Genomic DNA, 24,349 nt, shown 5'->3' with positions numbered 1-24,349 from the left:
CCTGAGAGGAAGTCCCCAAGGAGCATCGGCGACCAGCCATACCAGATTGGCGTACCAAGATCGGCAAGTCCAGTCTGGAGCCACTAGAATGACCGAAATCCCTTCTGCCTGGATCCTGTACAGGAGTCATGGCAGAAGTTTGAGCGGCTTAAACAAATCGGTCAGCCTCATTTAGAATGCCAGCCATTTACTGAGCCGCCAGGACACTTCTTGTGCCCCCTTGTGATATAGACCATGGCCGTGACATTGTCCGAATTTGTACCGTACACCCCTGAAGACGAATTGTCCAATGAGCCAGACAAAGTCTGATCATCGGAGTTCCAGTACATTAAATCGGCAGTCTGGACTCTGCCAGAGTCTGAACCCCCTGAGCATCTTTGTGCGGAGGACACCTTCCCAGCTGGAGAGGCTGGGATCCGTGGTGACAACTGTCCAGTACAGGGGTAGGATTTTCCCTGTCGAAGTGACGGAGAACGAAGCCACCTCTAGAGAACGTGGATCCATCCCATTTTCCAAAATCTCTTTAGCAGAGATCTTGTGTGGAAATGTGTAAACAGATCACCTCGAGGGTGGACACCAGAAGGCCCAGCACCCGCATGCAAGCCCAGAGGGATGACCGTCTGCTGAACAACAGAAGCTGAATTGCCTCCTGCCAGAGGAAGAAACACTCCGGCTGAGTCCCGAGTCCTGACCCAGATAGTCCAGTTTTTGTGGACAGAACCAAAAGCAGACTCCTGAAGGTGCAGAATCCAATCGAACTCCCTCAGACTTCGCAGAGCAATCTCCAGTTGGCCATCAGAGCAGTCGGTGACTCTACTCGCAGAAAAAGATCGTCCAGGTACCCCAGTACCACGATCCCCCGCTGACTCAAACAATGCCAGCACTGGGGCCAACACTCTTATGACCCGAGGAACGGAGACAAGACCATGGTCAAACGCCAAAACTGATAATACTCCCCATCCACGGCAAAACAGAGGACACGCTGGAGACTGGCACATATTAGAATGTGCAGGTAGGCATCCATGCCGATAGAAGCGAGAAGAAATCCCCCTGATGTAGGGACGCCACTACCGTGTGAAAGGACTCCATGCGGAACTTCTGTACTCGCACAAAGCAGTTTAGCACCTTGAGGTCCAGAATTGAATGTACCTTACCTTCCTTCCTGGGGACTGTAAAAGGGGTTTGAGTAAAAACCCCTGAAAATGTTCCGATAGTCGGAACCGGAACAATCACCCTTGAAGGAACAAGTAATGCACTGCCCCAAAGAGACCCCATAAGCGGTCTTGGGACAAGTGCAGGTTGGAAGAGAAGAACCTTTTCGGAGGATAAGACTGAACTCGATCTTGTAGCCTGATCAAATAACTTTGTTGACCCACTTGTCGTGTACCAGGGACGTCCATGGATCCGGAAACCAGCAAAGAGACTAAAGCCTCGTACACACGTCCCGAATGTCGGCCGAACGATCGGCCGTCTTTTGTCCGATGCTGTCCTGTCGGCTGAAAACTGCAAAAGACTGCACATGAATTTTGTCGGCCAACAACAGCCGACTGCAGAAGTGATGTCATGTGATGGTTAACTTTCCGTGTGTTTTTTCTTTTCTGAGCATGCCCAGTCTTGCTAATCGGCTGTTTGTCAGCCGAATTCTGTACTAAGTGCCAAACCAGCCACAGTGAACATATGGCGGGCCAGTGCCTCCGCCTTCCTATCAGTCGGATCTTTAAAGGCCGGGGACTCCCCAACCGGAATTAAGGTAGCTTTAAGGCCCGTACACACGATAGGAGAATCGGAAGTAAAATTTCGTCCAACGGACTATCTGCCATTTTCAGATCATTTAGTATAGTGCTTTCGACAGCCGATTACGTATTTTCATACAACAAAAACTGGATGTGCAGGCTATAAAATTTTTATAGTACGGGAACACAACGTCCGATTTCCGTTTAATTGGTACAGTTTACGTCCGAAAAAAATCATAAGAGCAAGACTAGGCATGCTCGGAAACTAAAAGAATACATACAAAACAATTCAACACGACATCACTTCTGAAGTTGAATTCTGTCGTACGAGAATTTTTGTATGAAAGTAACCTCTGCACTTTCCATAGGAGATTACCATGCAACAAAAAACTAAGGAAAATTTGTCCGATTATCTGATCGTGTGTACGAGGCTTTATTTAACCTTTAAACTGATGAGTCCACTACAGGTGGGACCATTCACCTTTAAACGCAGTTATCCTCATAAGGACACTGCAAGCAAAAAGTGCAACCCCACTGTTTTGTAGCAATGTTGTCAAACTGAGCGGAAAAGGGAACACCCTCGCCACTTTGGAGGGCCTGTTGGTGCCAAAAGGGACTGGCGCCACCAACACAGCATCAGCCGCAACCTCCATTTTTAAAGTGCCACGCACTGACAAAAACAGTGCATCTTCCAGCGCCTTTTCAAGCGCGGCTAGAGGAGCAGAGGAATCATCCTCACTATCTGAGCACTCAGGGTGCGTGGACACAGACCGAGTAGGGTCACTATATACCAAGCTAATCCTGAAAACATAATCAGGGGAGGCCGCCACTGCAATCCAGCAAAGGGGACGCCGACCAAGGGCCCACGAATGGATCACCTACTGGACCCTATAAAAAAACAAGGGAATAACCCCTTAAAAGGGGCCTCCTGCCGGGAGGTGGACACGCAAGCAGGTTACCCTGATGGTCCCGCAGCACTAAAATGAGCAGGTGCACCACACTTTAATGGTGGCAAGGCTGTCAGTCACAAAAGAAGCACCCCCACAGCGCCGCTTCTTCAAAAGGGAGGTGCCAAGCTGACCAAATTATCTAGCAGGCCACAAGCTGCGGCCTAAATTTTTGTGGAGGCCCAGCCGCAAGTGCACGGATCCTCAACACGGCAGATGCCCAAAGCAAGAGCAGGGGCTTCAGCTAAACGCACTGAGGCCGCCTCACAACGGAGGCGCCCGACTCAGCCACATGGCCTACTGTAGTAGTGCACAGCCCAAATTTTTGTGGGCGCCCAGCCGCTTGGAGTCCCAGTGGAGCCGACCACCCAGGGAAAGGTGGATGTCCAAAACGGGAGGCAACGATCTCAGCCACCCTCACAGGGGCCACCTCACAAAGTTTCCGAGTAGGCCAGAAAGCCGCGGCCTAAATTTTTGGCCCGATCCGGCCGCGTGAGGCACGTACCTGAGGATGTTAAACCATCCGCTCCCCCAGCTCAACTACCGCCGCAGGGAGCCCAAAGACATGCCTGCCCCCTAGTCACCAACCCCCAGGATGGCAGGGAGCCCTGCTCAACCTCCCGTTGCACACCAGGAAAACCTAGTGAGCAGCAACTCCAACCAGCCCCCCTTATGAGCATGTGGCAACAGCCAGCTCATAACCTCACGCGGGAAGGGAGGTCCAAAGTCCCACAGTGACCACTGTAATTTTGAAGGGGCTGAGGGTGAAGGAGGGGAACCAGGGGTTCCATGTCCACCCCAAAACCCTCCAGGAGTAGAGGGGGGGGACAGCTACTTACCACACCAGGAACAGGGTGGACACTGCACCGGGAAGGACACCGATCTAAAGTAATGTGGGTGCTGTCAGCCAGGAGGAAACGCTGCGACTCAGGCTGAAGCCAGTTCGTTTGTGCCCTAGTGAGATGTTTAACTCACAGGCCAGCCCCCTTCCAGTGGGGCTATGTCACGGCTGACCTAGCGCGGAGCTGCGGTCTGTACGTGCTCGTTGGCCAGACTGGGGGGACCCTAAGGCTCTAGATCAGCGATGGAAAACCTTGCACCCCATTTCCCATGATGCACAACTACACTGCAGAGTGCATGAGCATCATGGGAAATGTAACTCCAAAACATCTGGTGTGCTAAGGTTCGCCATCACTGGTCTAGATTATACAGGTCGTCGCCCAGTCCGGCACTTGATTGTAGATCACAGGAACAAAATATTAAAAGGAGGAAAAAATTCCATATAAAAAGAAAAAATTGCCAGGACCAGAGATCCCAGAAAGGAACTAGGTCCTTACTGCTGACTAGGAAGGAAAAAAAAACTGAGTGCCTATAGCTGAGAGTGGTGCATACCCCCTGAGACTGCCCATAGGTGTATAGTCAAGCTTTTTCCTGCCTAGTATCCTACTCCTGTAGGGGGCAGTATAACCCAATGGTTAAGAAGAATCAGGAGGTGTGTATGTCAATGAATGAAAGAAAATAAAATTGCTTTTCATAAGCACACAGTTCATGATATATCACGTCGTTGCATTTAAAAAGGATCAATTCTAAAAACAAGTGAAACATTATAATTAAAACACTGTAGGCTACTCTCATGGCTTACCTGCTCAAACTTCCAGCCATCAGACATCGTTGAGACCATCTGAGTGAGCTCCTCCTCCTGACACTGCAGCACTCTGTAAACGTGTTTAACTGGCACCTTGCAGTGGACAGAAAAAATGGAATAGTTATTGAAAGTGTACACTTACTTTTTTTGGGAGGCAGACAAAAGCTATTAAAGTATAAATGTATTGTAGCACAATTGCCACATTCATCCTAAGGAATTTTGGGTTACATTCAAAATGTTATATTGTGTGTAAAAAAACATGAAGCACCTCTGATAACCAGCTCACAAACGCAAAAAGTATCCAGGAAAGTATTAATAGAACACTAAACGAGATCCAATTGTATGGCATTTGAGGCTTAAACTGGATATAGGCAGCGTCAAAAACTTGTTTCTGCACAAGGGGCAATGGACCAGGCACACATATATATGGAGGGAGTGCATGGAGAACAATATCTGCCAGATGCAGAGGAGGTGTGGCTTTCTATTGGTTCAATATAGAAAGTAAGCATCCTGCTTCAAATTTGTCCCTTATCTACTAGTCGCTATGCATGCAATGATGGACCAGTTTGGATTCTTTTAGGTTCCATTAGAGGAAGTTTTTTTTACTGGCCTATATTATGGGGAAACTGCCTTTTGATGGGAGTGAACGACTTTTGGGTCATTAATGGGATACGCCAATAGCCATGTACAGTATCTCACCAAAGTTTTTGAAAATATTATATCTTTTCATGTGATAACACCGAAGAAATTACACTTTGTTACAATGTAAAGTAGTGAGTGTACAGCTTGTATAACAGTGTAAATTTTCTGTCCTCTCAAAATTACTCAACACACAGCCATTATTGTCTAAACCGCTGGCAATGTGTTGGAATGGCCAAGTCAAAACCCAGACCTCAATCCAATAGAAAATCTGTGGTCAGACTTAAAGATTGATGTTCACAAGTGCAAACCATCCAACTTGAAGGAGCTGAAGCAGTTTTGCAAGGAGGAATGGGCAAATATCCCAGTGGTAACAACATGTGGCAAGCTCATACAGACTTATCCAAAGCAACTTGGAACTAGGATTGCCGCAAAAGGTGGCTCTACAAAGTATTGACTTTAGGGGGGTGAACAGTTATGCACATTGACTTTTTCAGTTATTTTGTCCTATTTGTTGTTTGCTTCACGATAAAAAAAATCCTCTTCAAAGTTGTGGGCACGTTCAGTAAATTAAATGATGCAAATCCTCAAACAATCCATGGTAATTCCAGGGTGTGAGGCAACAAAACACGGAAAATGCCAAGGAGGGTGAATACTTTTACAAGGCACTGTAGTGCATTACCCTTGGACACTTCCTAATCATTTACTGAATGCCAAAAACACTCAAACATGAAGAGTAAAATAGCATGTACAAAGTCCACCTCATGTGAAAAGGACATGTCCTCGTATTAGGACTGCTGATGCATTTCAGGAACTCTGAGGAAGGGAGCATGCCTCCCAAAACGCATTAGCGGTCCTAACACAGGGACATGTCCTTTTCACATGAGGTGGAATTGTTATATGCGATTTTACTCTTCATGTTTGCGAGTATGTTTTTGGCATTCAATAAATTATTAGGTGTCCAAGGGTAATGCACTAGGTGCTTGCGCCTCCTTTCTTTTGTGCTTTCAGTCTTTGGAGTTTCCCCATCTGAGGAGAGCAGCACGCCTACTATTCCCAATAGAGTGAGCGCTTGGGACATTTAGCTGCTTGGAATGTCTTAACCTCCTTAGCGGTATTCCCGAGTGTGGCTGGTGGTACCATTAGCGGTAACCCCCGAGCCACACTCGGGGTACCGCCAGGGAGCATCGCTGGATCCTTGTAGAGGTTAATTACCTTGTCCCCGGGATCCCGCGATGTGTCCCTGCAGCATATGGCGGCCAGATGTTCCACCCGATGCGGTGAACCCCAGGCTTCCGTCTCCTGCGACGTGACGCTCGCAGGGGGGTGGAACCGGCGGCAAATTCAAATAGTAAAACACACAAACACACTGATATATTGTAATCCTATTGGATTACATTACAAAATAAAATAAATTGACATTAGATTGCCACCCAGTGCCCTTTCCTGCAGTTTTACTGATCTTTTTATATATCTCTATCTATCTATGTATCTATCTATTAGGGCTGAACGATAGTCGATATGATATCGACTATCGTTCTGTGGGCGTGGGCGATATTCATATCGCCGAAGACACGATATTTAGCATTAGGCAGGGAGAAGTCGGGACTCTGAGGGAGGAGGAGGACTCACAGTAATTGCACATCCGTCCCACACGTTCAGCGGTGAGCAGCTGCACAGCTAACCAATCACGCGTGCCTGCACACCTGATGCCGCTACTCACGTGATTGGTTCGCTGTGCCACGCTCACCGCTCGGTCAAGAGAACTAGCTGCAGGGCAGCAGACTGAACGTGTGGGGCTGTGTTCTTCTACCTCCTACCACCACTGTAAGTCCTGACTCTGCCTTTCACACTGTCAGTGTCTTCTGCATTCCACCCAGTTAAATATCGCAATATATATTGTTGAAAAAATGAATATCGCAATGTACTTTTTTTCCCCCAATATCGTGCAGCCCTACTATCTATCTATACACACATTATATATATATATATATATATACATATATATATATATACACACACACACACACACACACACACACACACACACATACACACACACACACACACACACACACTTTAACTTATTTATAGTTATTTATTAGATTATAATTTATGATTTTGTGTTTCAAACTTTCATACCCGAGATGTTATAAAGAAGAACACACAGTAAAAAAAAAAAATCCTATGTAAATATTTGGTTTTGGCTGCTCGTCCTTAAAGAGGAAGTAAACCCTCTGACACTTGTACCTATAGGTAAGCCTATAATAAGACTTACCTATAGGTACTGTAAATATCTCCTAAACATGTACCGTTTAGGAGATATTTACCTTAGATGCATCCAGTGACGTCACTGGCGCATGCGCTCTGAAGTAACGGCCGCTAGTGCCGTTCCTTCAGAACTCCGTGCCGTGACCGTTGGCTCCCGGGCGCAGGAGTGACGTCACCGCGGCTCCAGCCAATCAGATGGTCGGATGCCGTGATCCCGGAAGACGGGCGACTGGACATGTTGCCCGTCATACAGCTAAGCGGGCGGCACGGCGGGGGCTCGTTCTAAGGTAAGTATTTCATAATGAGCTAGTATGCGATGCATACTAGCTCATTATGCGTTTGTCTTTCAGGGTGAAAAAGGAAAAAAAAAAAAAAAAGAAGAAGGGTTTACAACCTCTTTAAGAAGTACATGCAAAATAATTGTACTGCTTTCAGCACTTAAAATCGGAAACAATCATACCGCCAGGGAGGTTAAACTAATGAGAACATGGAACTGAATTATTTACTTTTTTTAATGCAACCAAAATTTTAAAATCCACAGCAACAGATTAAAGGCATTTACATCCCAATATGTGTTCATTTGACTGTGAAACTGTGGGTGGCAGATTATGGAAGGGTTCCTTTCATACATGGCTTTTGTTTTCTTTCAAAACTAGATGGAACTTTTACAAACGGTCCACAAGATTTCTGGATGCTATATGGCTCTCATTAGCAGGGCCGGACTGGCCATAGGGCAGACCGGGCATATGCCCGGTGGGCCGACCTCTGGGCGCATGTCATTTTGTGTGCCAGTCCCAGACAGTGTCCCTCCCTCTGAGTCCCGTCCCAAGCTGGCCCTCCGTGGCCGGCCGGCCGCGTATTCTTCTGGCCGGCCGGCCGGCCGGCCGCCGGGTATGTCACTGCACTCACTGTGTAGTGTCCCCCACTCCCCCTAGTCTTAGGCATAGTGGCAGGCTGGCAGCCGCCGGGCTGCGCTCACTGCGGCCGGCTCCGTGAAGGGGGAGGAGCTAGACGGGACTCCTTCCTGCTTGATCCGGGCCTGGCGGGAACAGTGTGCAGCCGCACCGAAGACACCGGCACCCAAGGCCTGCTGGCTGCTGCAACACTGCAAGGTAAGGAAGAAAGGGCACTCTACTCTTCACAAGACACTCTGCTGCCTGTGCCTCATCTCATCATCCATCCCACCTCCATCCCCTCTGCTGTGCCTCATCTCATCATCCATCCCACCTCCATCCCCTCTGCTGTGCCTCATCTCATCATCCATCCCACCTCCATGCCTCATCTCATCATCCATCCCACCTCCATCCCCTCTGCTGTGCCTCATCTCATCGTCCATCCCACCTCCATCCCTCTGCTGTGCCTCATCTCATCCATCCCACCTCCATCCCTCTGCTGTGCCTCATCTCATCATCCATCCCACCTCCATCCTTCTGCTGTGCCTCATCTCATCCATCCCACCTCCATCCCTCTGCTGTGCCTCATCTCATCCATCCCACCTGTATCCCTCTGCTGTGCCTCATCCCATCCATCCCACCTCCGTCCCTCTGCTCTGCCTCATCCCATCCATCCCACCTCCATCCCTCTGCTCTGCCTCATCCCATCCATCCCACCGCCATCCCTCTGCTCTGCCTCATCCCATCCATCCCACCTCCATCCCTCTGCTCTGCCTCATCCCATCTCTCCCACCGCCATCCCTCTGCTCTGCCTCATCCCATCCCTCCCACCGCCATCCCTCTGCTCTGCCTCATCCCATCCCTCCCACCTCAATCCCTCTGCTCTGCCTCATCCCATCCCTCCCACCTCAATCCCTCTGCTCTGCCTCATCCCATCCATCCCACCGCCATCCCTCTGCTCTGCCTCATCCCATCCATTCCACCTCCATCCCTCTGCTCTGCCTCATCCCATCAATCCCACCTCCATCCCTCTGCTCTGCCTCATCCCATCTCTCCCACCGCCATCCCTCTGCTCTGCCTCATCCCATCCATCCCACCTCCATCCCTCTGCTCTGCCTCATCCCATCTCTCCCACCGCCATCCCTCTGCTCTGCCTCATCCCATCCCTCCCACCTCAATCCCTCTGCTCTGCCTCATCCCATCCATCCCACCGCCATCCCTCTGCTCTGCCTCATCCCATCCATTCCACCTCCATCCCTCTGCTCTGCCTCATCCCATCAATCCCACCGCCATCCCTCTGCTCTGCCTCATCCCATCTCTCCCACCGCCATCCCTCTGCTCTGCCTCATCCCATCCCTCACACGGCCATCCCTCTGTCTGATCTCCACCCCTCCCATGAGGCAGTGGTGATGGGGGGATAGGGATAACATCAGTAGCGGTGGTGGTGGGGAGGTGGGGATAGGGATGACATCAGTGGCAATGGTGGTGAGGATAAGGATGACATCAGTGGCAGTGAACATTGTCATTCCTATCCCCACTGCCACTGATGTTATCCCTATCCTTACCACTACTCCCACTGATGTCAACCCTATCCTCATCATTCCCACTGATGTCATCCCTATCCTCAACACCGTCACTGATGTTATCCCTATCCTTACCACTACTCCCACTGATGTCAACACTATCCTCAACACCGATGTTATCTCTATCCCAACCACCACTGATGTCAACGCTATCCCCACCACCACCACCACCACTGATGTCATCCCTATCCCCACCACTGCCACTGATGTCATCCCAATCCCCACTGCCACTGAACCCCTATCCCCACCACCACTGCCACTGATGTCACCCCTATCCCCACTGCCACTGATGTCATTCCTATTCCCACTGCCACTGATGTAACCCCTATCCCCACCACCACTGATGTCACCCCCTATCCCCACCACCACTGCCACTGCCACTGATGTCACCCCTATCCCCACTGCCACTGATGTCACCCCTATCCCCACCACCACTACCACTGATGTCATCCCTATCCCCACCACCACTGATGTCACCCCTATCCCCACCACCACTGCCACTGATGTCACCCCTATCCCCACCACCACTGATGTCACCCCTATCCCCACCACCACTACCACTGATGTCACCCCTATCCCCACCACCACTGCCACTGATGTCACCCCTATCCCCACCACCACTGATGTCATCCCTATCCCCACCACCACTGATGTCATCCCTATCCCCACCACCACCATACGAAACTACATACAAATTTTGGGGGCGCCTGTGAACAAAAACCTTGATTTTACTACACGTGTAATATATCACCCTGCACACTGGGATGAGAGCAATAATTATAGGATCATTATTCATGGTAACTCTGAACTGATGACCTCTATGATCTTTAATAGCTTTGCCTATGGAAAATATAGGGTACTGAAATGTGTTGCTATTTTCGGGCATGCATAGTCTTAAGGTTTGACATGTTGGGTAATTATTTACTTGACACAAACTCATCTTTTATATTTTACCCAAAAATTGGGTAATATATTTTTAATGTACCCTAAAATTACCTGTTATTTCTTAGCCTGGGTTCACACTAAATGCAGACTTCATCTAAATAGCAACCCATCCATGCAAACAGATTGCGGAGTGTATGTTAGGTTAACGACATCCCGCGATCAGTTTCCAAAACGCAGCGCGATTTGCAGAATCGGATCGCATGGGTGTGCAGGCTAAATATAACTAAAAAACATAGAGAAACCAGTAGTTGTTCATCATTGGTCAGACTCATTTTGTTAAAAAAAATGGGCTGCTCAGCCTAAATTGCCCGGGCCTATTTTTTGTCCCAGTCCGGGCCTGCTCATTAGGAATGAAACAGCAAGTTTACCTTATGTAATGAAAAAAAAAAAATCCACAGCTTTTCAAAAACCCATCATATTTTTCTTATAAAGAAGTTAGCCTTGAATAGGGCTAATTAGCTTAGGAGATTTTTTGGCCAGGAATTCCCTTAGCTTATTTTACACCCGCTTGTTGCCGACAACAGTATCTGCTAAAAACTTTACTTCCATCACTTAGTCAATTTAAAACAAACCCTTTCACTGATCCCATAAAACAAAGGAACCTCCTTCTTGGGCTGTTCTGCAGATCTGTGTATCAGGGCAGATGATGCTTCTTTTAACTGCCACAGCTATACGAGATTCATAATCTGGGTGACGTAAATAATCTCAGCTCAATGAATGTTTTGTCTGTTCTGGTACAGATAAAATACATACTGAGGGCACTTTGTTAATGTTGTCCTCGATCTGCTGCAGAGGACTTCCTTTTATGGAAAATTTTGTATATTTTCATTCTCTCAGTTAACCAAAATACCAGCAAAAGCACAGAACAAACTGTTTATGCTAAGGGTCAAAGCAGAATATAGCGTGCTTTTCAAGATACAAAAAAAAAAAAAAAAATCAACCCACACATTACAAGGAAGGGAATTCTAGCAAAAAATTGCAATTCTTCTGAAGTGTAGGCACACATTACAGAAGTTTCTTTCACTTTTTATATTCATGCTGACATTGCCAGTAATCTGTACCGTATAGCCAGTGGCTTTGGAGCCTCTATTTAAATCAGACTCCGAATAATGTAAAAAACGGCTACACAGAAACTATCATTATGAATATTGTATCAAAACTACAAGAGTGAACTCCGACAAAACGTTTCCAATTTTTGCTACAGCGTGTAGGTGCTTGCAAGCAATAAAACACATCACTGGTTCCGATTTTTTAAGGTTACATGCACCCCGGGTATTAAGGATGGTGTGAATTGTAGCGGCAGGAATCTACTAATTCCTGTTACCACTTGGCGCAGCCGGTTTATTAAAATGACAGGGTTTCTTTGGCTGCAGGTGTTCGTGGCTGTCAGCTAGCGATTACCTGTGACACAATTTGCACTGGCCTGTGAATGTAGCATTAAGAACACCTTGAGCAAAAGTAAGCTTACATCAGACAAAAAGTAAGCACAAAAATTATTAAACCTGCCTGTTTCACCTCACTTCCTGTTCAGTTGACATGGGGATGCCTGTTCCAGTGACCGCTGTTAAAAAGGTGGGGTTTTCTCTGACTTTGTAAGATAACCCCCCTACCAATCACCAGTTTTGAATGGGGTACTGGAGGGTTCGAACTTGTTCGTTTGTTTTGCCATCTATGTTCCCATAAACTTTCCCTTCACTCAGAAGGGAAAAGGAAATCCCTGTTTGCTACCAAAGTCACCAGAACTAGTGTACTCATTGGAAAAATGTACCCTAAATTCCCGCACTGGTGAAAATCCAGAATTTAACCACTTCCGCTGCAGAAGATTTTACCCCCTTCATGACCAGGCAATTTTTTTTTGCTATTCAGCACTGTGCTACTTTAACTGGCAATTACACGGTCATGCAAAGCTGTACGCAAACAAAATGTATTTTGTTTTGTAAATGCCCCCTTCATCAGGGCTTGACAGGCAATAAAACGAACAAACCACGACTAGACTGGACCTACAATGGTGCTTTTTCCAGCATGAATTCAAAGCACAGGCCTAGTCAGCAGCCTGTTTGGCAGCCAGGCTGCTTCTGGTTTGTTCACTTTGCTGCCAGTAAAGCCCTGATAAAGGGGGCACTTAGACCCCCGAAACGCATTGGCTACCTTTGTTTAGGAGATATTTACTGTATATGCAGCCAATTAGGTCATTGGCACATGCGCTCTGAAGGAACGGCCAGCCATGCCGTTTCTTCAGGGCCCTCTGCCGTGACCGTCGGCTCCCGTGGGAGTGACGTTATGCGGTCCTGGCCAGTCACACAGACTGAGTCCAAGGACCCTGAAGGAAGACAAGGAAGACAACGATGGCTTCGTTTGCAGGCAAGTTTCAAGTAATGTGCTAGTATGCAATGCATACCAGCACAATATGCCTTTATTTTGCAGGTCAAAAAAAAAAAAAGGCAGCGCTTCTCTTCCTCTAATGCAGAGCATGAAATAAAAAAAAAAAATTAAAAAAAATGCGCTTTTGACTTTAGAACCACTTTAGATCAAGAAAATGCTCAAGCAAGGACAGTGCAATGTGCTTATCACAGACTAAACATAGGCCTAAAGTAACAGACAAGGGTACCGAGTACAATATGATTCAAAGAGAAAGAAATAATTTTAATAGTCTACATTTATCACAGGTATCCGGGTACACCTGTCAGGCTCTTTATAAAAAACATAAATATACCAGTGGAACATGTAAACACAAGTGGGACTCTATGGGGTTGACTTACTAAAGCGGAAGAGTGCAAAATCTAGTGCATCTCTGCATGGAAACCAATCAGCTTCCAGTCTTTTTGTCAAAGCTTAATTGAACAAGCCGAAGTTAGAAGCCGATTGGCTACCATGCACAGCTACACCAGGATTTTGCACTCTCCAGTGTTAGTAAATCAAACCCTATTGAGTCTTCCTGGACCAAATCCATCCCCCATTAACCAATAGGTCACAAAGTCTCACCTGTGATGTTTTACTGTCCCTCTCTCTTATTCTGTCCTTTATAAGCTTAATTAACGATGTGATATTGTAGAACTCGGCTTCTTCCAGAACACCTGTTGAAAGAGAGTAGTAAAGGTCAATAGAATTTGAAGTAAATCTCACCTACCTGGACTCAGAAGTCACTAGAAACTGAGTGCATTAAAATATTTTGGGTTTCACGACCATCTAGCAGCATCCTATTCAATTTACATTTGTTCCCTTTTCATCTGAATCCTTATCACTGGACCAACATTCTCAGGCAGCCCTAAGTAGAATACATTCTATAAGCTAGCCCAAAATACCACCACATCTTTAAAGGAACCTTAGCATCTCTGGGATTTTTGAAGCATAAAACACAACAGTGTTCTAATTAGAGTAGCCACTAGCAGTAAAAGTGCATCTATGATCAAAATGTAAACTTGATAATTTCCATGTTTTAATTTAAAATATTTCAAGTCTACTCCTAATAATCTGAATGGTCTAGAAGTTTGCAAACTTATTTTTGACGATCCCTACATTTATTTCTTGGAATTCTGTGACACGTATTCACTATGTCCTGTTGATAGGCACTGTGGTGTCAAAGAATACACAGAGCCTGCCTTCTGAACTACAGAGGTGCTGAGTGGAGCTGTTTCAGGAGGCGGAGTCAGTACAGGAATCATTGCTTGCAGGCAGTAAGGTACCATGGGATATATAGTCCTTAGAAATTGAAAGTAAACTGCAGAGGAGAAATTGCATGCAGAGATTCAGGAAAATGTGTAAAGATGGCAAGCAAACAGTGAGCACTCAACATGAAAGGAGAATATTCAAGTAAGCTTTTAGTGGACTGTCAAATTAAACTTTCCCATCGTTTTAAATTCTTCCAAGAAACACATGTGTACATTCCAGGTTTAGAATTCAGACATTTGAATTTGAAGAAAGATAGCAAGGAGAATACAGATTAAACACTGACAAATCAGGTAAATAGTACGACCAAAGCCATTTTGCCCAACTTCCCCTGGGAATCACAGTACTGCACTTTGTTCTGTACTCCTGCTGCCAGTTTTCTGCCAGCAGCAGGCTAAAGCCCGCTGGCAGTTGACGTCACTCATCTGGTCCAAGCTCAAGAAAGACCCACCCAGATGCCTGAGCGGACCCAGTGGTTAACTGAGTCAGCCACTCTGGTCTCGGGGTATGGAGAATCCAGACAACACTAGGAAGACCATGCAGTAGCATAAAAAGTCTGAAGGAGATGCCCAACGGGAGAGTGCAAGGCTGATGGATACATGAGGCTGTCTCGATAAAAAATCCAGGAAGGAAAACTACCTAGAGACCCATCAGAATGAATAAACAGCCCTGCACTTGTGGGGGTAGAGGAGACCTTCATGCTGAAGGCTGAGTGGAGAGTTAGAGAACCTCTGGTTCTGAGCCCTATAGCTTGGAGCATGGGAAGCCTGAATGCCTACGTGCTACTACAAATGTAGTAAATAAATGGGGGGGGGGGGGGGGGGGAGTGTCATCTTGCCTCCTTATGAGGGGGCAAACGTACACTACTGCTACTACAAATGATGGTTTCAAGAGCATATCTGAACAGGCAAAGACAATTGAGCCAGATGTTCATCAGCGTTCCAGGCACAAACTGCCCTATGAATGTGACCAGACATCAGTGCCATGCAAGAAACAAGGTTAGATGCTTGCAACAGCTAAAATCACAAAGCTCCAGACATTTGCTTGTGCCTACCCAATGGAAAGGTCCTAGTAGCCACAGGAGTCCTAAATGACCCTAACAGGTAGATTCTCTAAGTGCAGGGTAGCATGTACTGCATCAACCAGGTTAAAATGACCCCTTGCAAAACTTCAAATTTAAAAAATAGCCTCTCCAGGTGTAGAATGTTGGGGACGCTGAATCTAAATAAAAAGGATAGACAGGGGCCTTAATTTTGAATTAAAGGCCCAAGAGGGTTAGAGCAGGATTCCACTAAAGATGGCACAGGAGTGCACCTAGAGCCTCTACACGTACAAGTAGAGCCTCTACAAGCTCTAGTAACAAGGGCAAAAAAAAAAAAAAAAGTCCAAAGTTGACATGAAGTCATTGAGGACATCGGGAAGGCTTCAGCCCCACCCAACAGAGCTGGAAAAGCCTCCTAAGAGGATGATCCTTTAATAGGGGTTCCAAGTTTTAGAGTGCAAGAATCGGTTTCTGCCAGGGATACTAAGTAAAACGCCCCCAAAACCAGTAGAAGCATATGAGCTGAGGTCACTATTAGGAGCCGGACTGTCATCTGTCTTATACTAGGCCCAAAGTTAGGCAAGGCCTAGAGTAGTCTCAAACCCAGGAAGCTGATGCTAAGGAGGGTTTGCATATAGCCAGAGATGACTAAAGCACTGTACACAGGCAGAGGAACAAGACCAGAGATCAGATGATTCACGTGGTACTTTAGGAGCAGCAGGGGGATAGTGCTACCTCTGAACTGAATGCCAGGAAAAACCACATGCGTAGCATACCAATTAGCAGATTATGCGAGTTCCATCAGCCATAATCCTTGCCACTGTAAAAATTGGCAATGGAGGAAAATTGGAAAGGAGTGCCCACCATGAAGTAGCTCCCAATGCTTCAGCCCAACCAGCCTTATTCACTAAGCCTTCAGAGACAAGGTCACACCAAAGGTTGAGTAACAGCTCTGGACCCAGAAAGCACTCTGTGGCTAACCAACGGTACACAAGGGTCTGGAAAGCACCACAATGCTAAACCCAGTGCCAAAAGGCTACATTCTCAGCTAGCACCACAATCTTCCAGTCCAGTGGGGTCCAGCATCCAAAGCGGTTGCCAAGCATACGCCAATCCCGTTTCTATAACGTGACTAGCTAAATAAAGAATCTTGATTGGAGGTCAATTGACAAAAAAAAAAAAAAAGCTAGCAAAAATAGACTGTTGAGCAGCAAAGCTGAGGAAAAGCCTAGGGCAGTGATGGCAAACATTAGCACCCCAGATATTTTGGAACTACATTTCCCATGATGCTCAAGCACTATGCAGTGTAGTGGAGCATCATGGGAAATGTAGTTCCAAAATATCTGGGGTGCCATCACTACTAGGGCATTAGCAAAAAAAACTGAGGCACGGCAGTTAAAAAAAAAAAAAGGAACCAGAACCATTAATGGTCAAGTGATACTGGCGTATTACTGACCTCATTGAGGTGAGCATTTAGAACACCTAGAAGTGATTGCACTGAAAGTATCTGGGACACGAAGAGTTAAAAGGTGGAGGAAGAGTTTTAACCACCAAGGAGCACTATTACCATACTAGCCTGTTTTGCACAGAAGTTTTTACTGGACACTATTAATACAACTTTCTTTAGGTTTTAGACATTTTATTATCACTATAGGATTGAGTTTTATGAGAACAGGAATATTTGCATTTTAACACTATACACAGTGGCTTATTGATTTATGCACTGGTTCACTTTATATGATAAAAGCACTTTATAATTTATTATAATTGGAACACTAGCACTTTTGTAATTTAATAGTATAAAAGATACAGATATTATCTGATGCACAATAATCACTTTAAAGCACAATAACAACCCTCTTCACTTTTTTATGTAGATAAATGGTCACACTGGCACTTTAAGATATCAATATCATGGAAATTCACTGTTGATGAAATATACATATATTGTTTTAATTTTTATGGATCAATAATGGAAGTAGTATTTTATTATTTGTGATCAGAGAAGAGTGAATGTATAACCAAAGTTTTACCCAGAATTCCTAAAGCGCAGTACAACCCCCTTTTACACTATAGGTTTATACTGTTTTATTTGGTATCAGTTAATGTACTAGCAGCATTAGGGTGATTAGTGAAACCCTTCCAAGATAGCGCAGGAACCACACTTTAAACATTGATGGACACAGCTCCTGATCTTCCTAACCATTGGGTTATACTGCCCCCTATAGGAGTAGGACACTAGGCAGAAAAAAAGTCTGGCTATGCCTATGGGCAGTCCCGGGGGGTATACTCCCTCTCTCTGCTATAGGTACTAAGTTTTGTTACAAGCAGGGTCAGAAGAATACAGCTCCACAGAGGTGTGAGTGCTGGGTCTGTCAATGAACATCAGAGAAATGGATTTTACGGCAAGTCAAAAAAAAAACAAAAAAAAAACGGAATTTTTGTAAAATCTTACCGTAAAATTCCTTTCTCTGAGTCCTCCGACAGTCGCCGCCCCTTCATAATCTTCACCAATGGGTAATTGACCTTTGCTCCGTAGGAGTAGCTAGGCAACAAGATTTGTTAATATCAAAGCTTTTAGCATATATCACACCCCTAGGGGGCGGTCCCCTCAGTCAATACCTCCCTGCTTCCAGCATTCTCAACTCAGTTTGGTAGCATAGCAGTAGAGTACATAAACAAACCCCAAAAGAGGGGCGGGGGCGGCGACTGTCGGAGGACTCAGAGAAAGGAATTTTACGGTAAGATTTACAAAAATTCAGTTTTCTCTTACGTCCTCCAACAGTCGCCGCCCCTTCATAATCTTCACCAATGGGACGTCCCAGAGCAGTGTAGACATGAAGGGTGGGAAAAAAACGCAGCCGCGCATAAAGCAACGCAGTACCCACATCAGAGAAAGGAACCTTACCAAAGTAAGAGAACCAACCTGGCAACAGGAAAACGTGCTCAACAGGAGCAACAACCCAGGAAGAACAAGTAACGCAGGGGTAAAAACACCCCAACAGCCAAGGGCCCAAACAAGGGACCCTAAGGCACTGCCGCACTAAGAACTTTACGGCCAAAGGAAGCATCTGCCGATGCCTGAACATCCACTTTGTAAAATTTTGAGAAGGTGTGAACGGACGACCAAGTCGCCGCCTTACACACCTGGGCCACAGAAGCCTGATGATGATAGGCCCAAGACGTACTCAGAGACCTGGTAGAGTGCGCCTTCACGGGGAAAGGAGGAACCTTCCCCCTCAAAGCATAGGCTTGCACAATTGTCTGTCTGATCCATTTGGCGATGGTAGCAGCCGACGCCGCCATGCCCTTCCGAGGTCCCTCTGGAAGAACGACTAGGGAATCCGACTTGCGAAAGGACTTAGTCGATGACAGGTAAACCCTGATCGCCCGAACAACATCCAAAGCATGCAAAGCCACCTCCTTCGGATGCTTAGGCTTCGCGCAAAGCGAAGGCAAGAATGTCCTCATTCAGGTGAAATTCCGAGATCCTCTTCGGAAGAAAGGAAGGGTTAGGTCGCAAGACCTTCTTATCCAAGTGAATCACCAAGTAGGGAGAGCTGCAGGACAAAGCCGCCAGCTCCGACACCCTACGATCCGATGTTATAGCCACCAAAAAGGCAACCTTTTTGGACAACAGAGACAACGAGATCTCCCTGATCTTTTCAAAAGGAGCATGTTGCAACACGGACAGAACAAGGTTCAAGTCCCATGGAGGCAAAGGCTCCCTCCTAGGATGGGCCAAGTGTCGCACCCCCTGAACAAAAGTGCGAATCAACAAAATTAGACGCCACTGGGCGCTGAAAAAGAACGGCCAACGCAGAAATCTGACCCTTAATCGTGGCCAGCGCCAAACGCTGGTCCACTCCAGTTTGGAGGAAAGCCAACACTCTCAACACCGAGTATGAGCGAGGGGAATGCCCCCTGGACTCACACCAAGCGAAGTACGCTTTCCAAGTACGGTAGTATATCTTACCGGAAGAAGCTTTTCTAGCCTTAATCAAAGTAGGGACGACCTCAGGGGAGAGAACCCTATCTCTCAGGACCTGGCTCTCAACAGCCATGCCGTCAAAGCCAGCGACTGTAAAGCAGGATGGAATATCGGTCCCTGCGACAGAAGGTCTTCCCGAAGCGGCAGACGCCACGGAGCGTCGACTGCCAGATTTACGAGGTCCGCGTACCAAGACCGGCGAGGCCAGTCCGGTGCCACCAGAATCACCGTATGCGGTTCCGAGGTTAACCTGCGAAGGAACCTGGACAACAGTTGAATCGGAGGGAAGGCATACATCAGGCGATACTGATGCCAGGGCGCCATCAACGCGTCCGGGGCGTTTGCCCGCGGATCGCGCGTCCTTGCCACGAACCTTTCCAACTTGTTGTTCAGACGAGACGCGAACAGGTCCACATCCGGAAGACCCCACTTCGCGCACAACTTCTGGAAGACATCCGGGTGAAGGGACCACTCTCCCTGGTCCAGGGTCTGGCGACTCAGATAGTCCGCCTGCCAGTTCTCCACCCCCGGAATGTGCACAGCCGTTATCGCTGGGACGTGCGTCTCGGCCCACGACAGAATGTCGTTTACTTCCCGAGCCGCACGGGCACTCCTGGTGCCCCCTTGATGGTTGATGTAGGCCACCGCTGTGGCATTGTCCGTCTGAACCCGAACCGGACGGCCCTGAAGCCGTTCCGACCAATGCAGAAGGCAAGGTTTTATCGCTCGCAATTCCAGAATGTTGATCGGAAGGGAGGATTCCTCCTCCGACCAAGTTCCCTGGGCGGACAGAACGCCCAGAACACCACCCCAGCCCGACAGGCTGGCATCCGTGGTGATCTCCGTCCACGACAAAGGACGAAAGGACTTGCCCCCCGACACCGCCGGGGACTGGAGCCACCACAAAAGACCCCTTCGGGTGTGGCGGCTCAACGAAATCCGCAGATCCAGCGATTGCGGACGCCCGTCCCACCTGGCCAGGATCTCCGCCTGAAGACCCCACGTGTGAAACTGGGCGAAGGGAATCGCCTCGAAAGCCGAGACCATCAATCCCAGACACCTCATACATGTCCGGAGGGACGAGCACTGAGTGTCCCTGAGGGACCTGACCTCGTCCTGAAGTGTCCGGAGCTTGTCTTCCGGCAGGAAGACCTTCGCTTGAACAGAGTCCAGGATCATCCCCAGGTAGGGAAGACGAACCGACGGACAACGTTGATTTTGGAAAATTTATTGTCCAACCGAACTCCTGCAGAGTCTGCATCGTGGTGGACAGGTCGTTCACCAGGCCCTGACTGGTCGCAGACCGAAGCAAGATATCGTCCAGATACCCCAAGACAGAGATGCCCTGGGCTCTCAGTAAAGCCAGGACCGGCGCAAGCACCTTGGTGAAAACCCGCGGAGCCGAAGCGAGACCGAAGGGTAACGCCACAAATTGGTAATGATCCTCCGCAATGGCGAAACGAAGGTACCTCTGGTGACCCTCGAAAATGGGGATGTGAAGGTACGCATCCTTCAAGTCGATGGAGGCCATGAATTCCCCCGGAACCAGGGCAGCCACCACCGAGCGCAGGGATTCCATGCGGAACTTGTGAACCCGCACAAAGCGGTTCAGAGCTTTCAAGTCCAGAATCGGACGTACCTTGCCCTCCTTTCTGGGCACAGTGAACAGATTGGAGTAGAACCCCCGAAATCTGTCCCGATGAGGCACCGGAACCACCACTCCCTGGGCCCGCAGGTCCCGCACCGCCAGGTGCAGATCCTGCAAACGCTCCGGAGACAGCTGAAGATTTGAGGGGAAAAATCTGCTCGCCGGCCGAGAGAGAAACTCGATCTTGTATCCAGATCGAACGATGTCCTGAACCCACCTGTCCCGAATGCGGGCCAGCCAGGGTGGAAGAAAACCGAGCAAACGTCCCCCCACCCCAGAACCGGGTGAGGGCGCCCCTTCAGGCCGAATTGGCATGGGCAGCGGACCCGGACTGGCCGGACTTCTGCTTACCTGCCCACGGCTTCTTCTGGGAGCCTTGGCCCTTGAAGGACTTGCCCTTATATTGCGACCGAAAGGCACGAAAGGACCCCTGAGAGGGCCTAAACGAGGTATTCTTCTTACCGCGAACCAACTTATTCTTGTGAGTGTGGGGTAAGAGAGTGCTCTTACCCCCGGAAATTCCCTTAATCAGAGTATCCAAAGACTCGCCAAAAAGGCGAGATCCCGCGTAGGGAAGATTAGCTAGAGTCTTGCGAGAGGATTGGTCAACCGACCAACATTTCAGCCATATCAGGCGACGGTTCAACACCACTACACTGGAGAGGCGTGCAGCCAAAGGGACCAAATCCAAGTCTGCATCGCACAAATACATGACACCCTGATGAATTTGATCCACCATAGCCAATGTTGTCGGCGGAGCAGAGTCAGCCACCAGGGTGCGCCTGAGCACCTGCGTCCAATCCGCAATAGCTTGGGCTGCCATAATGGAAGCAAAAATAGGCTTCAGCATAGAACCAGCAACCGTATAAGCATGACGGGCCAGAGACTCCAATCTCCTGTCCGTAGGGTCCCGGAACACCGGGGTATCCTCAGCAGGAATCGCAGTAGATTTATTCAAAACCGCCACCGCGTGATCCACCTGAGGTGGCACACACCAACGCTCATCAGTGGTGGGTGTAAATGCATAACGCAGCTTGAACTTACTTGGCACAGTAAACGGCTTCTTTAAATTGCGCCATTGCTCATCAACAGCGCGCTGAAATTCCGCAGGGCAGGGAAAAGCCTGCGCTGCTTTGCGTTTCCTTTGCGTCCCATAAGAGGACATCAAAGCAGGAGGACTTGGTTCATCCTGCAGACGCAGTGTTTCCTTGATAGAAGTAATCAACTCATCCATGAGTGCAAGCTCTTCAGGCGAGCCAGGGGGAGAAGTATCAACTCCTACCTCAGCCTCCCCCTCAGACCCCACAAGGTCCAGAGATGAACGAGACCCTGAGAAGGGCACTCCAGCCATAGCAGCCCAATCGCCCTCTGAATCAGAGGAAATAGATAACCTGGGCCGTTTTGCGGATCGATCAGCCATTAGCATCTGCACCTGAGAAGCCAAGTTCGCTACAACAACAGCCAGATCAGCCCCCTTGGGGGATGCAGCAGCCCCTTGGCCCCCCACCAGGGTGGGAGGAAACTTGCAATCCTGAGAATCCATGCCCCAGTATCAACTGAAATAAAGGACTGCCCCTTTAAGACCGCGGCAAGTGCAGCCCACCGCACACTACTGTATGTACCGACCCCCGCAGGGATAAGGAGCACTGAGCAATGAAATACAGGATAAGGAAGGTAAAAACCTGGAGAGACCACACAGCTGCTGCCACAGATCGCTGTTCCAGTGAAAAAGGAAGTGATGCAATGACTGACCACCCTATATAGCCTATGAAGGCTTCACAAACATGGCCGCTCGGCTGAGGGAATGTAGGCAATAAGAAAATGGCGCCGACATGTGCCTGTATGAGCGATCGCCGCCAAAATGGCGGCGTTTGGCGCCAAAACACCGCGCTGTACCACACAGGGCCGGTCACCACAGTTTGCCGAAAAAAAAATGGCGGGCAGCATCAGCGATCGCCGCACAGCATGTCTAAGCCCAGTCTGCCCCATACATCTCACACAGCAGAGCGGGAGAGCCCCCCCCCCGCAGCCCACAGAAAGGCAGCTATCACAGGAATCTGACAGGGAGCTCAGCACTTACACAGACATGCGGGTCACACAGTCACAGACTGACACCCAAACAGACAGGTCCCCACATAGAAAAAACACTTACCATTACGGATGGCGTGGGGAGCCTTCTCTAGCGATCAAACCGCTGTACTGAGGACAGGGAGTGTTGCAGCCAGGACGCAGTGGACTGCGGTGCGAAACTGCAAATGGCGTCCGGTGAGGTAGCCACCTCACAGGCAGCATCCCTGCAGCGAACAGGGATGGGTCGTTCAATATGCCAGGGAAACCTGAGCTGAACGCTCGATGGCAGGCTGGGGAAACCCCTGGCTCTCAGCCCTGTGATCCAGGGCGGCCAGTCCAAGACCCAGCTCCGCATGATCATCTTCATCCGAAGAAAACTAAACTAATGCTGAGAAAAAAACAGCTAAGTAAAAGAAAGAGAAAAATACTTGAAATAAAATCAAAAAGAGGATAGAAGGCTGAGACTGAAAGCCCCAGCACAGGAACAGCCAGCTACTCCTAAGCTAGGCAATTGAAAACTGAGTTGAGAATGCTGGAAGCAGGGAGGTATTGACTGAGGGGACCGCCCCCTAGGGGTGTGATATGCTAAAAGCTTTGATATTAACAAATCTTGTTGCCTAGCTACTCCTACGGAGCAAAGGTCAATTACCCATTGGTGAAGATTATGAAGGGGCGGCGACTGTTGGACGTCGTAAGAGAAAATTGATTTTTGCCTTACCATAAAATCCTTTCCTCTGATGTTCATTGAGGGACACAGCTCCAGAATCTTCTTAACTATTGGGTTATGCTGCCCCCTACAGGAGTAGGACACTAGGCAGGAAAAAGCTTTACTACGCCTATGGAGCTGTCCCAGGGGATATACTCCCACACTCTGCTCTAGGCATTCAGTTTTGTTGCAAGCAAACAGTGTCCAAAGAAAAATAACCCAACTCAATAGAGTGGTGGGTGCGGTATCGTTAATGAACTTTAGAGAAAAGGTCTTTACAGTAAGACAAAAATCCAATTTTCTCTTTCGTTCATTTGGGGACAAAGCTCCAGAATCTTCCTAACCATTGGGACGTCCCAAACCAGTGGTAAACATGACTGGCGAGAAAAACACAGCAGAAAATATTCCCAAAAGGCTAAACCTAGCCAACCAGGTAACATGGAGCTCAACCAGGAACAACTGGAGTTCACCTGAAAACAATACACCCTAAAAAAGGACCAGGTTCTCTCAAACAGCAGCCTGAAATACCTTGCAGCCAAAGGCAACATCCGCAGGTGCCAGTACATGCGC

General features: G+C 48.1%; 1 protein-coding gene across 1 annotated transcript in view; it reads right to left on the bottom strand.

The window, feature by feature from the left end:
* LOC309558244 (BTB/POZ domain-containing protein KCTD5) overlaps nucleotides 1-24,349 on the bottom strand; it is an 87,455-nt gene that overhangs the window by 22,351 nt on the left and 40,755 nt on the right. Inside the window, exons 3-4 of the mRNA XM_082261284.1 lie at nucleotides 13,639-13,730; nucleotides 4,323-4,418 (exon numbers count right to left, since the gene is read on the bottom strand). Of these exons, the coding sequence (XP_082117410.1) occupies nucleotides 4,323-4,418; nucleotides 13,639-13,730 (188 nt within the window). The remainder of the gene's footprint in view (nucleotides 1-4,322; nucleotides 4,419-13,638; nucleotides 13,731-24,349) is intronic.

This window comes from Pelophylax lessonae (genome assembly GCF_965119305.1).
Source record: "Pelophylax lessonae genome assembly, chromosome: 6".
Taxonomy (NCBI): domain Eukaryota; kingdom Metazoa; phylum Chordata; class Amphibia; order Anura; family Ranidae; genus Pelophylax; species Pelophylax lessonae.
The sequence above is the reverse complement of the archived record's forward strand: the minus strand, read 5'-3'. Positions and strand labels throughout refer to the sequence as shown.